The 17,314-nt window shown below is 44.4% G+C and overlaps 2 protein-coding genes across 9 annotated transcripts; both read left to right on the top strand.

Moving 5' to 3' along the window:
- The first annotated feature begins 82 nt into the window (after positions 1 to 82).
- Positions 83 to 4,159, top strand: jpt2 (Jupiter microtubule associated homolog 2). Its single transcript, XM_085934584.1, has 5 exons — positions 83 to 330; positions 1,200 to 1,351; positions 1,752 to 1,903; positions 2,097 to 2,127; positions 2,326 to 4,159. Exons 1-5 carry the CDS (start codon positions 275 to 277, stop codon positions 2,760 to 2,762), a joined length of 828 nt encoding a protein of 275 aa, XP_085790710.1. The 5' UTR covers positions 83 to 274; the 3' UTR covers positions 2,763 to 4,159.
- A 780-nt stretch (positions 4,160 to 4,939) lies between these two features.
- Positions 4,940 to 16,562, top strand: mapk8ip3 (mitogen-activated protein kinase 8 interacting protein 3). 8 transcript variants are annotated; one of them, XM_085933344.1, is made up of 31 exons: positions 4,940 to 5,517; positions 5,737 to 6,006; positions 6,507 to 6,627; positions 6,785 to 6,855; positions 6,928 to 7,010; positions 7,610 to 7,661; positions 8,639 to 8,873; positions 8,936 to 9,038; positions 9,120 to 9,238; positions 10,362 to 10,419; positions 10,539 to 10,691; positions 10,795 to 10,852; positions 10,931 to 11,082; positions 11,222 to 11,278; positions 11,361 to 11,531; positions 11,811 to 11,937; positions 12,085 to 12,135; positions 12,287 to 12,376; positions 12,663 to 12,818; positions 12,974 to 13,139; positions 13,225 to 13,422; positions 13,528 to 13,723; positions 13,785 to 13,904; positions 13,986 to 14,066; positions 14,138 to 14,205; positions 14,283 to 14,431; positions 14,495 to 14,666; positions 14,741 to 14,854; positions 15,755 to 15,919; positions 16,170 to 16,316; positions 16,393 to 16,562. In XM_085933344.1, the coding sequence occupies exons 1-31, from the start codon at positions 5,482 to 5,484 to the stop codon at positions 16,515 to 16,517; spliced, it is 3,864 nt and encodes a 1,287-aa protein (XP_085789470.1). In that variant the 5' UTR covers positions 4,940 to 5,481; the 3' UTR covers positions 16,518 to 16,562. The 8 variants fall into 8 exon arrangements, with proteins under 8 accessions (XP_085789470.1, XP_085789471.1, XP_085789468.1 ...); XM_085933345.1 differs by having other exon boundaries at positions 11,778 to 11,937; positions 13,528 to 13,711; XM_085933342.1 differs by having other exon boundaries at positions 11,778 to 11,937.
- Positions 16,563 to 17,314: the final 752 nt, after the last annotated feature.

Here is a 17,314-nt window from a genome sequence, read left to right as displayed (position 1 = left end):
ATAAATGTACCTTTCCTGCTTATTTTGGTCCAAAAAAACAGATTTACCGATCGTCCCTACGGGCTATCCTGCGACGTAAAACAAGCGCACCCCATCACAGCAACACGGCAACGTACCAGCTATATCGCGCGGTGTCACTCTCGCTCCGACTAACACTCTTCACAAAGGAGTTTGGGTGGGATCAGACGAGACCAAGGAGGAACCTCCAAGTCGTCCAGTTGGCAGAGTGACGAAGTTGTCTTCGGAAATTTGAAGACTCTCAACTAAAACCACGATGACTTCGACGAACATGTTTCAAGGGTTGGACACTGGGTCAAAACCAAGCTCAAGGTAATTATGAGTTTTTTTTTAATGATTATTTTAAGCTTGGGTAACTGCTCGACTAGCGTATGTCATGTGGATTAAACATACGTTATAGCTCTTGGTGTCCGTTTTTTTTTTTCCTCGTCAAATATGTCAGCAGGAACCTTTCAAGTCATGATCAGTTGTTTGGATCATCTCAAACTGGCGTGTTATAAATCGCCCTGACGAATACATTTTGAGAATTAGCTTTGAGGCTAAGCGAGCAGGCGTTGTCTTCTGCGCCTGCGGAAGTATTGAAGCTCTTGTCTCGTCTTTGTGCTAGCTCATCCGCTACGCGGCTACATGATTGTTCCCTTTAATAATTCAACGTAGTGATTCTTAAGATCCATTTCTATTGCTCCGTTTTGTTGTCTGCTGTAGAATAGCACGATTTAAATCGTGTGATTTGTTTCTGATAACTTGTGAAAGTCTCGCAGTTTTTGCAACGATATGGCGACCAATATGATCATGTTGTCTGTCAGCGTGGACTGTGTACTGCGTTGACTGTCCATTCCGCTTTAGTATTGCGGTGTAGCATACAGCAGTGTTTAACAACGCCCATATTTTTGGCACACAAAAACTCATTGCACACTGTCAAACAAAAAAAGTGCTCAGTTTGGATTGAATCAATGTTTGTTGGCAGTGGAAGAGCATTTAATTATTCTGTTAATGTGAGGGGGGGGGGGGGGTCACTGTGTATGAAAATATTCCACTGTAGGTCATATAATCCAAAATGGTGCACGTCGTTTCAGATTGTTTTAAGTTCTATATGGATTCTGCACTAAAGACCGACTACATATAATTGGATTGCAAATTTAATTCTCATTAAAGTTGCACTAAGAGTCTTTCCTCTGCAGGGTGCTGCGACCCCCCGGCGGTGCCTCCAGTAATCTGTTTGGTGGCTATGAAGAGGAAGCCCCCCAATCTAGAAGACCAAATAAAATGGCCTCTAACCTGTTTGGCTCTCCAGAGGAGCCCCAAGCTGCACCCAGGCGCTCCAACCCTCCAGGTGATGGATGTGGGAAAGGGCTTGTGTGGGAAAACTGTTACTTTCATGTGATGAACTCTGCATAGACATCTTCACTGTTCCCTCCTTTGAGCCTTTCCCAAGTTAAGCATGCCATCTTTGAATTGTGACTCATCAATATAAGACTTTGTAAAGTGTGACCTAATATGATGAATATTCAAAAAGTCATTAGTCATATCAAACCTAAGGTGAACAAAGGCTGGCTTTAAGAAAAAAGATTATTGTACTTTAATTTACATCATTTTATTTTGATGAAATGAGCCATGGTCTGTGACTAACATGCTTATGTAGTCAAAAGTCTTATTCAAGCATGTTGATATGATTATGTACAATGGACAACAAACCATTTTATAACTCATAACACACATCTGGTGTCCTGTAGGTGGTAAGAGCAGTGGAATATTTGGGGAACCTGAACCTCCAGTTCAACCACAAAGACCCATTCCTCCAGGTGGACCAGCCAGCAACATATTTGGCTCAGGGGATAATGCAGATGTTCACAGCCCAAGCCGAAGTCACCCAAATAAGCCAAAGGTGAAGTCTACTCGATTTATTTTAATTTCACCTTTCTCTGGTGACTAACCATGACCAGCTTGGGGAGTGAAGCATTGCTACGTGATTGAATTGGGAAGATGCTGAGTGTCCTAGTGCAGTGCTGCGGGTTTACTTAGAGTCAATAGATTGTTGGCAATTGGCCATAATTTTTTGTTGTTGCTTTTTTTTGCAGGACAATCTAAGTGTAGTACCTGAATCACCAGGTGAGCGTCTTACACAAAGCTATTAAAATATTTTGAAGTTTTGCAACATTAAAAAAAATATATATATATATATACAGTTTTGTATATATAAACAGCAAGCAACTATACTCGGTTTGAACCTTTTTAACTAACCCTTCCACAAGCACAGCTTTAGACCCCCTCTTGGCATTTTCATAATGAATATCTTTCATCTCATAGCAACTGAGGTCAAAGTCAGCCAGCCCGAGGTCAAAGTCAGCCAGCCCGAGGTCAAAGTCAGCCAGCCCGAGGTCAAAGCCAGCCAGCCCGAGGTCAAAGCCAGCCAGCCCGAGGTCAAAGGCAGCCAGCCCGAAGTCAAAGGCAGCCAGCCCGAAGTCAAAGCCAGCCAGCCCGAAGTCAAAGCCAGCCAGCCCGAAGTCGACGTGAGCCAGCCCGAGGTTAAAGAGCAAATTGCTTCACCAGTCGCTGTGCCAGCTCAGGAGGAGCCTATTGCCGCTCCAGCTACCCTAGAGCCTGCCCCCGACTCCTCAGGCTCCTCATCCACCCCACCCACTGATGACAAGAAGAACCACGAGCCTCACCTGGGACCCAAGCCTCGCTCTCACAACAGGGTCCTTAACCCCCCGGGCGGAAAGTCCAGTGTTGTGTTCTACTGATTTGCCGACCCCACCCCTGCTCCTTTTGTGTGTCTCCTCTCTCTCCATGTTTCGTCTGCTCCCCTATGCATTTCCTTTCATTCCACCACCAACCGTCCCTCATGGTTGTCTGACATGAGAAGATCAAGATCTGCTGGTCTTGTAAGCAAACGCGAACTGATCTGTTGTCGTCATCTTGTTGCAGTTTCAGTCTAACTTCCAGCGCCTTGTCTCCCCTCCCTATTCCTCTTTCACCTCATTAACCTGCATAATACAATCACTCGCCTTTTCAATCAACAATCACTACCACTGTGAAATGGTTCCATCGCGATACTGGTTTTTTTTTTCTGCACCAGGCCCTTACTCAAATTGCAGGGTGCACAAGCCCCTCATGTTTTGCCTTTTTTCAAGTAACAGGGTGGCCTTTAAAATGACCTTTCTTTTTTTTGTCATTGGCTTAGTTCAGACCACAAATGAGAGCAGTTCTCTCATCTACGGTCTCGTTCATATTCCGCTTCCTGTCATCCAAACATGTGCCTGATCCAAACGGTCCTGTGTCGGAATAGATTTTTTTCAGTGGAGAAAACCGAATACCAAAAAAATTATATTGAATCAAAGACGAATGCGATTGTTTACTCAAATGTTTCTGTGTTCCCTTAAGAAATTCCATGTTGATTTTTATACCAATGTGTATTTCTGCTTTGCCTTCATTGCTTGCTATCTGAGAACATGGCGTTAGTTCTTTCTTTTTTTCCCCCCCTCCGCCTCGGGGTTGGCCTCTGTTTATGTTTTAAATTAAAACAGTTGGTGACAGGGAAACTCTGAACAAATTGTGGCGCCTGAGTCAAGGTGAGCTGATTAGTTAGCACCTCATCACCCATTTCATAATCCATATTGAAGGTATTCCGGCACCGGCCAGTCCCCCTGTGTGTTGACGTGCCTGGCAGTGGCAGCAATGAGTCCAGCAGACTTCAATCCTGTGTATTGCAATAAAATGTTTTTTTTTGCAGTTGAATGCCCGTCTAAACGTCATTCTGTAAATAGTTGAGCTTTACTGGTAACTATGAAAATGGTGAGACACTTGCAAAACAAATACTGCGCATGCCCTGAATGTTTATAGCAGTGTGAATTCAGCACACAGAGCAGGTCTTGTTTTCCAGCGTGCTTGACAATTCTTGCTCTCACAGTATTATCACCCTCGGTCTTTGACCAAAATCCATCTTGTTCAACTGCAGTCAGGAGGAAAAAAATGCATATTTTAGCACTGGTTGCAGCATTTAATTCAATTATCATTACCTGTGAGTTTTGGCCAATGGATACTGCCACCTTGTGGCAACTTTTTGTAGTGTACAAAAATAATACAGTATTATTTCTTTGTCACCATTATTAACTTTGTCACAACCATTCCATAAGAAGAATATTTACTTTAGATTCTTACCAAAGCAATTTGTTTACAATACGTCACAGTTAAGTGTTTAATGAGCACATCAGTAGTCAGTACATCAGAGTGATGAGGTAAAAAATTCATCAATTACAAATGTATATTTTTTTCATGTTTCCTTCCTCTGTGTTTTCTTTGTGTGTATTGCTTATTTTCTCCATATGACTGCAGGCTGTGCTCCAGCGCAAGGCCTTGTGACTCAAATTATCTTGCGTGAAATTGATGTTCCACCATATCTTTAATATTTTCCCTGTTGCATTGCCACATTTGCTTTTCAACATTAAGCTATAGCTTACTAGTAATCACTTTTACATACAGGGCATGTCTTTTTTTTTTTTTTTAGCTGTGCATCATCGGCTGTCTTTGTCTGAACAGAGAAGCATCAGTTTCAGAGTGCATCGTCATTATTATTGTATTGTATCACCGACCACTTTTCAGGCTAAGTGCTTTGGAAAATAGTCAACTTCCGGTTTTAGCCTGCAAAATTAAAACATGTGCTTCATGGGATTTGATCTCACAGAATTTATGCTTCAAAATAAGTTTATACGTGAACATTATATCGCTTATATGCACAGTTTATGTGCTGAGAAGTCAATATATTGGATTAATATATATTTTTTACTTTTGTAGTAGTGACAGATGTGGTTTATGTTGAAGCGGTCTTGATTTTAAACTTTCAGCATTCACCCAAATTTCCGGTGCCTTGTGCTAACTTGATGCAATCACTGTGACGTCACCCCCCACCGTGTCAGCTGTCTCCTCCATCCGAACGGTAGCGAGAACCTCTCCCATTGGGAGACATCACGATCACCTCCCGACCCCGAAAAAAAATGGCACCAATGTCTTCACATTGACGTAGGTCGTTATTAATCTTATTTATTATTGTATTTATTAATTTATGTATTTATTTCCCGAGCCAGCAATGGCTGTGCTCGGTGGCTGCGGCTGCTGAGAAGCAGGTGCGGCATTATCGACGAAGCCATCTCTCGCTTATCACTCGCCATGGCCCCGGTGATACCACATCCATTGGAGAAACATCAGCACGGTTTCACCGTCGCTGAATTCGGTACATTGTGTTATTCGGAGGGAGTCAACTAGCTGGGCCGTGACACGACGTGCTGGCGACGGAGGAGGAGGAGGAGTGGCCCTCTGTATATTTTTCGTGCCCTTCCCTGAGTTGACTGTTATGCGGATTTACACGTTTCTCCTGCGTTGACTTGATCCAAAAACATCTCGACAGTCGACAAGGCCTTTTGAAAGTCCTCATCTGGCTCACCGCAGCCAGCTGCAGCAGCCACGATGATGGAGCTACAGATAGACGAGGTGGTCTACCAGGTAAGATTGCAAAGGGGCTACATTTCCATGAGAGTTTTGAGAACCTCTCCTTTCATATCATTTTAATATGTTGGATTAGTGGAATGCACTTTGGTTTGGAGTCAGACAGTCCTGGTTCAACTTGCTGCTGTTTATCTCGCCTCCATTTTGTTTGATCACACACAAACATCCATATAATATTTGAACAATTCCTGGATTTTTCCCCAACCCTATTACCAGGACGACTATGGCTCCTGCACCGTCATGTCAGAGCGAGTGTCGGGCCTGGCCAACAGCATCTACCGGGAGTTTGAGAGGCTGATCCGCAGCTACGATGAAGAGGTAGTAAAGGAGCTGATGCCCCTGGTAGTGAACGTCCTGGAGAACCTGGACGCTGTGCTGTTGGAGAACCAGGAACATGAGGTGGAGCTGGAGCTCCTGAAGGAGGACAACGAGCAGCTGATCACACAGTACGAGAGGGAGAAGGCGCTGCGCAAGCAGGCCGAGGAAGTGAGTCACTCTTTTCGAACGTCACATTGATCAACCACTGTTTGTTGTGACATTTGAGAACTCTATTTCCCGGGATCCCGCATCACTTTCATTAAAATGCAAGACAAAAAAAAGGAGGCGATAATCACAGGGACAAAATGGGGGAGGGGAGGACATCATCATGAGAAATCAATACCATGAATGGGTCTGGCACTGTAACTTGATTTGTGCTTGCAAGAAGTAAAAACAGTGCAACAAGAACATCTACTATGAAGAGCAGCAAGGAGCGGTTCAGATTACAAGGTCAATAGACGCTAATGCTAATAAAAATTAAATAAAAAACTCAATGTCTCTTACCTGACAATCTTACCAAGATATGTTTGGCTTTTATCATGTTTAGCACATTTTTTCGAGTTTGTCAGTGTGATTGTTGGAAAATGATTTCTTTTGTTTTGTTTTGTGAACAGACTTGTGTCATGTTCATCATTTTGGATTGTGTGCTCACTTATCATCTCCTCTAGAAATTCATTGAGTTTGAGGATGAGCTAGAAGAAGATAAGAAGGAACTCCAGGTACAAGTTGAGTTTTTAGAGCTGCAGGGGAAACAACTGGAGCTGAAGTCCAAGAACTATGCTGACCAAAGTGAGTCAAGTAAAAATCTCACTCCAAGCTCAAACTCACTTGTAATGTTTAAAATAAAATAAAAAAAATCCATCCAAAAATGTAATTCACTTGTCATGAAATTCTGTATACTTAAATATTATACGCACCCAATACAATGTCATTGTTTGTTTTTCAGTCACAAGGTTGGAGGAAAGAGAGTCTGACATGAAGAAAGAATACAACGCTCTGCACCAGCGCCACACTGAGGTAAATAAATGGCAATAAAAAGCGTGACCAGATACTTATTCTTCTTTTTGATTTCTCACTCTGTTATTTAAGATGATCCAGACGTACGTGGAGCATATCGAGCGTTCCAAATTACAGCAGACGGGAAGCAGCCAATCAGACGGCAGTGGACGAACGTGAGTTGTTTGTGTGCGCGTGCTGTGGGAGTATTTTTTGTGAGGATTATCAAATGTGATATTTTATTTTTCATCTTATATGTATCAGGCCTCTCATATCTTCACTGCACTGCTGCTGCCATTTGTTTGTCAGGGTCCATCACACGTACAAACTGAGATGACCGAAAACAAGGGATAGGGCAGACGCATTTAGCAAGACAATAAAAGGCCAACTATATATCAAATATCTCCAGCTTAAAAAAAAAAAAAAGATAGCAAAGAAGAATTGACTTGCTCGTCATCTGACATTTAAGAGTGTGCTTTCATGTGTCTTGTCATTTTCCGATCGTGTGTCTCTCGCTAATCTGAGACTGTGTGTCTTACTGGCTTGCTGTCTGTGCTGCTGTGTGCACAGTCACCGTCACACATGGAGGAAAAGGTAAATCCAACATGCAAGTGCCTTCCCCCCACCTTTTCTCTCAATTCCCTAAATCTGCCTGCTTGCATTTCAGTCTCTGTCAAAAGTCATCTTGAGAATAATAATAATTAAAAAAAAAAGAAATTGTGGATATTCTGAAAGCACAACTCACGTTTGGTCTTTGTGTGTTCCCCGCCAACAGCAAAGCAGAGCGGCCGCCATCGTTGAGCCTGTACCCCAGCGGCGAGGGCATGGTACGTGGGGGTCTCGGGGGGGCTAGGATGATGCCCGGGAAAGACATCTGGCAGGTCAGCGAGCTCGGCCAGTCCACCCTCAGTTCGGCCTATCAGGTGGGACAGACAGCGGCCATCCTTTTTTCTCCACAACCGCCAGAGGTGGGGGACTTGAGTCACACGGCTTGACTCGAGTCAAACCGGAGTCGCCAGTTTTAGGACCTTGGGACTCGCTAAAACGTAGGAAAGACTTGACTTTGACTCGAACTGTAGGACTTGACAAGTACACATACTCAAGTGAAAAGTGGCTACTATGCAAAATTCTGCACGATTGTAAATCGTATGACTTGATTCATGACAATGACTCAACTTCCTAAAACTTGGCATGCTTGATTATTTTGATTTACTTTTTTTCAAGGTTAAGACTTGACTTGCACATAGATGAGGTGACTTGCTCCCACCTCTGGCAACTGCTGGCTGTTACGGGGCGTGGCCAGCCTTACCGCTGAGCATCCGTAAAGCCACGCCTCCAAGGACCGCCCTTCATGCCTGCTTGTGTCACTTTTGATGCAACAGTGTCATTGTCATTTAACTCTAAAACCACAATTTGTCTGCTGACTCAAGCAAGCTGGGGTCCTTTTTAATGGCTTTTCTTTTTCGCTTTGTGATCGTTTTTTGGTGATCATAAAGATTCTGCCTAGTGTACTCGTGTTTTTGTTTTGTCAAGGCTTTTGGATTTTTTTGTGATGTGTTTATGTGATATTGCTCTATGTATGCAATTTTGGTTCATTTAAAAAAATGTATAGCTGTCTTGGTGTGACCCTTTCTTTCTGCTATTTAAGAATGATACCAACAAAATGAAATAATGTCCAAAAGTTGATATTTGTTAAAACTTCAAGATAAAATGGGTCATGCCGATGTTTTAGCTATTTCATCACTCCGATGCTCATACTTAATATTTTTTGTCTCTCGCTCCTCTCATGCCACATCCACAAAAGGAGGATGGATCGGAGTCGGACTCTGTGGCGGCCACCCCCAGCAGCATTGGAAGCAAGTCCAACACGCCCACCTCCTCCGTCCCCTCCGCCACTGTCACCCCTATCAACGAAGGCTTCCTTCCCGCCTCCGAGTTTGATACCATGCGGGCCGGCAACCGGGGCAGAAAAAACGCTAAGCGGCTCAGCCGTAATATGGAAGTCCAGGTTTCCCAGGAAACCAGGAACGTTAGCATCGGTAAGGCTAACGAAAACTAGCCCCCGCCAAGCATTGCGTAGTTGACATTTTCTGTTTGACAGGTATGGGAAGCAGTGATGAGTGGTCAGAGTTTCAGGAGATCATCGATTCTACTCCCGAGTTGGACATGTGTGTGGATCCTCGAGTGTATGGAGGAGGAAACAGGTGAGCAAATAATTATCCAGGGTGGTCTTAAATTTTCAGGTGCACAAATGACCAATACGGTTTGTGGTGTCGCTTTCGCAGCCCCTCGCAGGGAATAGTCAACGAAGCCTTTGGAATCAACACGGATTCTTTGTACCACGAGATCAAGGACGCCAAGTCGGACATCATCGGAGACGTGGATGCCGGGGCAGAGCTTCTCGGTATGAAAAGCACAATGACCACGTAAATGCTCACATGCATGTCGGCTGAAATCTAAAATATGCGGCTGCAGCTCGGCAATTCATGCGTCACTGCAGTCTTGCCGGGATCCTGACTGGCAGCTTTTGTTACCCACAAAGCTTCATTCATTTATCTTTTTTTTTTTTTTTTTTTTTTTTATGCTTCTGTTGTGCAAAGACAACAAACCTCAAAATGAATGCGGAAAAATCAAGTTGGATTATTTTCCATTTGGAATGCTGACATTGAAGGAAGTGCTTATTATATTCTGTTAATGTGGCACTTTTTTTTATTTTCTTTTGTCTCTTATTGTGCTTCCACTGGTGACACCTTTAGGCGAGTTCTCAGGTGTGTATTGGAACATGTTCTCTTCTTCCTGTCGCTCACTTCTCACCTCTTGCTGCTAACCCTTAATTTTAATGAGTTTAATGAGCCTCATATTTATTTCTAATTGGAATAGAAAATTAACATCAAAATATTTCTTGATCATCATTAACTGTAGCAGTATTTTTTTGTATCCAATAACGTCACACAACATTGAAATTGGTACTGTATGTCATTGTAACATTTTTTTGTTAAATAAGATACATTGCATAAATATTACACTCCTTTTTTAATAGCATTATATTATCTTACAAATGATATTGTTTTTAAACATTTTCAGCAGGTAGACCCTAGGCCAATTTGATGTCATTTTTTTTAACCGTCCTTATCTACCTTGATGAATTTTTAACAGCGTTTTCCGTCTCCAACCTTAACCTCCCTTTTCCTTCTCTATCCATCATCTTTCCTTCTTCTCCGTTCCCTCCCTTCTTCTTTTGCCTGCAGTCCGAGATGATTTCTTTGGTAAGGCGCTTTGCTTCCGCTCATATTTGCTAATAGCCCACTTGTGTGGCTTCTTTACATATTTTGCCTTCTTTGCATTTCATAAAAAAACAGTTAAACATATTTTAATGAATAAAATGACACGTGGGTCCATTGTGTAATTTTTCATCTTAAAAAAAAAAATACTGTTAACATTGCGTCAGATATTTAGTGAGGTCACTCGCTTGTTTTCTTTTGACAAATAAATTCTTGGCCTATCTTAAGAACACGTTTGTGCTTCAGGGATGGGCAAGGAGGTGGAGAACCTGCTGACGGAGAACAAACAGCTTCTAGAGACCAAGTAAGAAACGTAGAATTGCCTCGATTAGACTTCCGGGCATCCCATTTTAGAATCATATTTTGTAGCCTCGAATATGTTGCCATAAAATAACTTTTTTAACTCTCCTTCCTCCTTCACAGAAATGCTCTCAACATTGTTAAAGATGATCTTATCGCCAAAGTGGACGAGCTGTCCAGCGAGCACGAGGTGGTACGGGAGGAACTGGAGGCCCTGCGGCAGAGCAAAAACAAAGTGGATGCCAGAGTCAAGGAGCTGGAAGAAGAACTACGGAGGTGAAAATGATTGTGAACTAAAATGAATACTAAGAAATAATATTTTATATGAATGATCCAATTTCTTGCCTAGTTTGGTAATATAAGCACTTAATATCTGCAGGTTAAGGGCAGAGGCTCTTGGAGCATCTCGGGACTCCAAGGATGAAGGAAACGATGACGTGAGTTTTCCTCAATTCTCACTATGCATTGTCAAAGAGCTCTGGAGTGTATTTCAACATTTGCTTCTCTCCATCCAGTTTTCATCCCCCATACAAGATGGCGATATGACCATGACTCAGAGGCGGCGGTTTACCAGGGTAGAGATGGCGAGGGTGCTGATGGAGAGGAACCAGTACAAGGAGAGGCTGATGGAGTTGCAGGAGGCTGTGCGGTGGACAGAGATGATCAGGTAACAAGATGTAAATATAGATTTTATGAGAGATAATTTAAGTATGCCGAGGAATGGAATTATTTAAAAATCCAAATGAGTGATTTTGTTCAGCTGTACTTTATAATAATGTCAATATATACCGTTTTCTTTCCTCCAGGGCTTCTCGTGAGAGTCCTGCAATCCAAGAGAAAAAGAAGTCTACCATCTGGCAGTTGTAAGTTTGCGCTTTGAAAATGTGTCGACAATCCCGTGCTACCCAAAATGGAATCAACGTTAATATCTCCGCATCCCTCCAGCTTTGCACGTCTCTTCAGCTCATCGTCCAGTCCGCCGCCTGTCAAGCGTCCGTACTACAGCGTCAACATTCACTACAAGTCTCCCTCACCGGCCGGCTTCCCTCAACGCCGCAGTCACACCATGTGTCAGATCTCCACCTCCAACCGCACCTTGGAGTTCTTCCCAGAAGAGTGAGCACGCACCCTGGCTGCCTTCCTCTCCACGTCAACGCCTCGCCGCTTTGCTGGCTTTTTGCTAATTTCAATCTCCTCACGCACGATAAAGTGACAAAAATATTTAGAGCCATCCCCTTTTTTATTAGCATTGACATCATATCACGATGATATTTCTTTCAGTTTTGTGTGACTGGCTGGTGGCTGTTGGCTAACGCTTGGCTCTCTCTCTCCTCGCTCCCGCCGCCTGGCCGTTGCTTCCAGACTGGCCAGTAACGGTGTTGCGTCTCTCCTCAGTGACTCGGCACTGTTGGCCCGCCGAGAGCAACGGCGGGAACAGTACCGGCAGGTGCGCGAGCACATGCGCCGCGACGACGGCATCATGCAAGCCTGTGGCTGGAGCGTGCCGCCACGTTTCAAACAGGTATACCCAACCCGCAGGGTCCCACGTTCTGCTGTGTCCACCTCATTGGCGAATCACGGTTGCAGATCTTTTAGCCCTCGTGATAAGGGCTTAAAGTAAAATCAACAATCCTTTTCACCCAAAATCCGATTCATGATTATTATCCAGAATGGTGGTCAGACGGACAACGCTCAGGACAGCCAGCTGAAAAGACAACAGGCAAGTGACGGCAGCTCGAACATCCTTTTAATACCCATGACGTGCATCCTCTCAGAATCCGACTCACGAGACAAACTTATTTTTATGTCGAGGTCAGCAACACAGCAATTAAATACTTTGCTTGGCTTGTATTGCTACGTTTTGCTTTTAGCCCACCGGTGAGAAAGAAGACAACCGCATGAAGAACGTTCCCGTCCCCGTCTACTGTCGGCCCCTGGTCGAGAAAGACCCCAATAGAAAGGTGAGGAATTTTTTAAAAATTCTGATTAACTAGCTCCAGATGAAATTTAACCAATGCGGGTCGATTCTAAGATAATCAAACATTTTCTGGACAAAATTGGATCACGCCATAGAGCTGAACTGTTAAAATGTAAAAGATTTTTGTTGCTGGCTCAGGGAGAAAAATATAAAACGACGCCATAGAGCTGAACTGTTAAAATGTAAAAGATTTTTGTTGCTGGCTCAGGGAGAAAAATATAAAACGGTCCATCTACAAGTCTGAATGCTCATATTTGTGCTTGCCTCAGCTTTGGTGTGCCGCCGGAGTGGATCTGGCAGGATGGAAAGCCTGCAGCCAGGATTCAGAAGCACTAAAAGCCATCTCCAGTGGAAGTGACCCCCTGCAAGCAGAGGAGAATGAAGGAGGCAAGATGAGCAACCACAACTCTCCTGAGAAGAAGAAGGTCAGACTGTCTGCCAATGATCATGGCCTCTCAGTTGTTCCCATTGATGGGAATTAAATAATAGTGCACCTCTGCTTGTACCAGCATTTTTTTTTTAAGTTTAAATTTAAGATAATGAGTATTATTGCTCCTCTAACATTCCTCTCCTCCTCCAGTCCAAGGAGCTGCAGGAAGCAGACACCATGAGCAGCCGTGTTTGGATTCTCACCAGCACCCACTCAGCCAGCAAGGTGGTGATCATCGACGCCAACCAGCCGGGCTCGCTCGTGGATCAGTTCAACGTTTGCAATGCTCACGTACTTTGCATCTCCAGTGTACCAGGTTAGGTTCTCTCACCGACTTTTACAGTGTTTTTGGACTTGGATTTTACGTATCCTTTAAATGTTTTCATTGCGTGCGTATTCAGCTGCTAGTGAGAGCGACTATCCGGCTGGTGAGATTGTGTTGGATCCAGGTGATGGTGGTGCAGGGGGTGGCGAAGATGCCGGCAGCGTGGAGGGTATGTTGGCTGGTATCACGCTAGTGGGTTGCGCCACTAACTGCAGTGTTGCCCGTAGCAACTGCTCCTCACGCACTGACACTCCCATAATGGACAAAGGACAAGGTGGGCACATAGTGAATACATTTTTTTTTTAATATTAACCGCTAGGGAGGTGAGACAATGTCCACTCTGTCAGATGTCACGTTCATTTCAAATCCTGCGCTTTAGCCCCCGTCGCTCCCCCCGCAAGCAGCAAGATTCTCCCGACCCAGTCGGCCGAAGAGGCCACAGAGGCCACCGAAGTTCCAGAGTCAACGTCCAGTCAAACAGAACTCAGATCGGCTCCATCCGGACCGTTCACCGAGCACGTGTTCACCGATCCGCCGCCTCGTTCAGCGGATGCCACTGACAGGTGGAATCAAAAGTGCGAACGTGCAGAGACGGTGAAGAGGAGACGGAGCTCTGCATGCTCTCTGTCCACACAGGGCCACCGGGCAGTCCAAAGAGGAAACGTCAGTGCCACCAGAAATAGAAGATGCTGGTGAAGAGGTGAAGAATTACACCAGCATGGCACCTACCATGTGGCTCGGGGCTCAGAACGGCTGGTCAGTATGCGCAATGGCATTTCAGGTTAATGGTGCATCACACATGATATGACGGAAGACTCTTCTTCTGTCACCTTCCAGGCTTTATGTCCACTCAGCAGTTGGCAACTGGAAAAATTGTCTCCACTCCATCAAACTCAAAGACTCTGTGCTCAGTCTGGTGTAAGAACCTTTCCATGTTTTTGGGTTGCTGTTGTCCAGCGAGACCAAGTTGTGCTTTCTCGCCACTGCAGGCACGTGAAGGGTCGTGTGCTGGTGGCTCTGGCTGACGGGACCCTCGCCATATTCCACAGATCAGAGGGTAATGCACGTGTTAAATTTAGGTCAGTGATTCTGATCAACTTTGGCCGCTAGCCCTGAAGTTTTTCGTTCATGCAGACGGCCAATGGGATTTGTCCAACTACCACCTCATGGACCTGGGCCGACCTCATCATTCCATCCGGTGCATGGCCGTCGTGCACGACAAAGTGTGGTGCGGCTACAAGAACAAGATCCACGTCATTCAGCCCAAAAGCATGCAGATCGAGGCGAGTCTGGTCTTTTCTTTTCTTTGTTCGCCGTGAACCACGTGCTCACTTCACCTCCCACAGAAGTCCTTTGACGCCCACCCCCGGAGGGAGAGCCAGGTGCGCCAGCTGGCTTGGATCGGCGACGGCGTTTGGGTGTCCATCCGGCTGGATTCCACGTTGCGCCTCTACCACGCCCATACGCACCAACATCTTCAGGATGTGGACATCGAGCCCTACGTCAGCAAGATGCTCGGTCAGAGGACGAACGGACGGACGGATGGATGGATAGATGGACATTCTGCCTCAATCTCATTTTTTCCTCCACAGGCACCGGCAAGCTGGGCTTCTCATTCGTACGCATCACGGCTCTCCTGATTGGTGGAAATCGCCTGTGGGTGGGGACTGGAAATGGCGTGATCATCTCCATCCCACTAACAGAGAGTGAGTGTGTTTTGCATCCGATGTGCAGAATGAAGCGAGCGATAACAAATAGCATCTCAACGGTTCTTACAATCTTTATTTTTGTCATCCGTTTGTTGTGAGTTGAGTGTGTTTACATTGCAGCACCATCATTTAGCTCCTTAATCTGTAGAGGTTGAGAACATTTTGGGTTGCTCTTGTAAATTCTGGGATAATTCTCATTCACTTGAACAGTGTAAGTATTGTCCCCTGAGTGGGTTTCTCCTACTGTTTCTCTACTTTCTCCTCTGCTCTCCTTTCTCCTCATCATCCTCTTCCTTCTCCCTTTCCTCCTCTTCCTGTAGCGGTGGTCCTTCACCGGGGACAACTCCTGGGTTTGAGGGGTAAGTGGGAGTGCTCCTTCCTCCCGCTACTGGCCCCCTCCTCTTCACCTGCCTATGTGTCCCTTTAATAAGACTAAAATGAAAAGATTTTAAAAAGGGGGTGATTGTCTCAAATATTGATTCTGATGTTTAATTCTGCATCAAGTTTCTAACATGCTAACACAAATAGTAGCAACGGTCAATGCTATTGGCTGCAACATGGCAGCATTGACTATGTTGCATTTAATAGCATGTTAGCATTCAGGTTCAATCGTGCTAAAGGACTTAATAGTGGTTGATTTGTTTTATATCTGAACTTCATGACATTCCCTTGGTTGCTGGTTGCTTTGCATGTTGTTCATCTTTGCTACACTGTGTTGATGACTTCAGTGGGATATTGTTGGAGTGGCTTTCTGCATGCAGTTGTGCGGGAATCCCATCACTCTAATTTGCGATTCCTGGTATTTTCAAGTTCTTTTTATTTGGGGCCTGTTCTTAAACACATGTGCTGCTTGGATATTTCAACAAAATAATCAAGTTTTTCTGTGATTCCCCTCAGCGAATAAAGTATCTCCGACATCTTCTGGGGGGGTGATCCACGTGTACGGTGACGACGGCTCGGAGAAAAGCAACGGAAGCTTCATCCCTTACTGCTCCATGGCGCAGGCGCAGCTTTGTTTCCACGGACACCGCGATGCTGTTAAGTTCTTCGTCACAGTCCCCGGTAGGCCTTGTTGCTGCGGTTAATTAAATGTGCAGTATGCTATTACAAATTGTTTATTAGTGTTTCCAAACCTTCATTGAGCCAATGCATTTTTTAGTATTATTTTTTGTTGTTGTATTTTCTTAACATCTTGTGTGTTCAAATATATTTACAATGCATTTAATTATTTGTTTTAAATATATTGACATTTCTTGAATCTCTCATGACACATTTAGTCCTACTCTTATGCCCTTTTTATTGTTTATACAAGGCAATGTTCTAGCCACATTGAACGGCAGTGTGCTAGATAGCCCGACAGAAGGTCCAGGCTCCACTGCCCCCCCGGAGACGGAGGCCCAAAGTGTTCAAAATGTTTTGGTACTCAGTGGTGGAGAGGGTTACATTGATTTCCGTATAGGTGAGCATTCACTCAGCAAGAAAAAAAAGTCATTTGATCCATCTTCTTTTTAAAAATATTTTTGTTTTGTCCTCAGGGGATGGTGAGGATGATGAGACAGAGGAAGGTGAAAGCGACGACACCACACAGGTCAAACCCGCTTTGTGCAAAGCAGAGCGCAGCCACATCATTGTGTGGCAGGTGTCTTACATACCTGAGTGACTTGTCCTTTCAAACTCTGTAATATAAATCCCAGGTCACGTATAAGTTCTCCCTTCTAAATCCATTACTGAACAAGCTGTGCATCATCCCTTGTGCCCCGTCAACTACTAACCTTTAATGTTCCTAATCTACCTGCCCTGCTTTTACCGTCCCCATCAGGGCATTCCAAATATCATTGTGGGCCTTGTAACTCCGCTTCATAACTATGCCTCCCTATCCCGTTTTCTCTGTCGTGTATTCACCCGTCAAGCACTCTCTAGTCCTGCATCAGCCCCATGGTTCCTTCTCTTCCTTTAGTTCGCCACCCAGTGAACCCAGAATTCTCCAGCTCAAAGCCCCCCCACCCCTTCCCCAAAATCTATTGTATGTACCAAAAATATTTTAAAAGATGCTATGACTGACAATTACATTTCAAGTAGACAATAGTTATCTTTCATCCAAATATACCCTTGTGGGAATATTAACAATTGAATACTACTTGATTAATAATGGATGGATTAGATGGTGAAGGCATGTTCACCTCAAACCTAAAGAGATATTTGTCAATAGAAACAGTTGAGAGGACCTGCAGCTTCCTGATGTAAATTTAAGATCTGATGTCAATGCGGTGCTTCAGGTGACAAAAAGCAGGTGGATTTCTTGTTACTGTGTGTACAGGTCGCTGTAAATGTCTACAAAGCCCATCCGTCTTTGGTCAAGATGGAAAATTCTTGCATTGAGCTCAGTGTGGATTATATTAAACATACGTGTGCTGATAAACAGCAAAGTTGAGGTCTTGGTGTATATATATGCATAAT

The sequence above is a fragment of the Syngnathus leptorhynchus genome, chromosome 16 (assembly GCF_054491065.1).
Source record: "Syngnathus leptorhynchus isolate UIUO chromosome 16, UIUO_Slep, whole genome shotgun sequence".
Taxonomy (NCBI): Eukaryota; Metazoa; Chordata; class Actinopteri; order Syngnathiformes; family Syngnathidae; genus Syngnathus; species Syngnathus leptorhynchus.
This window is presented reverse-complemented; position numbering and strand designations above follow the sequence as displayed.

Excerpts from the sequence above, each read along its gene's own strand:
- jpt2 (XM_085934584.1), top strand. The coding sequence starts at position 275 with ATGACTTCGACGAACATGTTTCAAGGGTTGGACACTGGGTCAAAACCA. Across the intron at positions 331-1,199 it reads GGGTCAAAACCAAGCTCAAG|GGTGCTGCGACCCCCCGGCG; the intron begins GTAATTATGAGT and ends TTTCCTCTGCAG. Across the intron at positions 2,128-2,325 it reads TGTAGTACCTGAATCACCAG|CAACTGAGGTCAAAGTCAGC; the intron begins GTGAGCGTCTTA and ends TTCATCTCATAG.
- mapk8ip3 (XM_085933337.1), top strand. The coding sequence starts at position 5,482 with ATGATGGAGCTACAGATAGACGAGGTGGTCTACCAG. Across the intron at positions 13,724-13,784 it reads ACTGACAGGTGGAATCAAAA|GGCCACCGGGCAGTCCAAAG; the intron begins GTGCGAACGTGC and ends CTGTCCACACAG. Across the intron at positions 14,206-14,282 it reads CATATTCCACAGATCAGAGG|ACGGCCAATGGGATTTGTCC; the intron begins GTAATGCACGTG and ends TCGTTCATGCAG.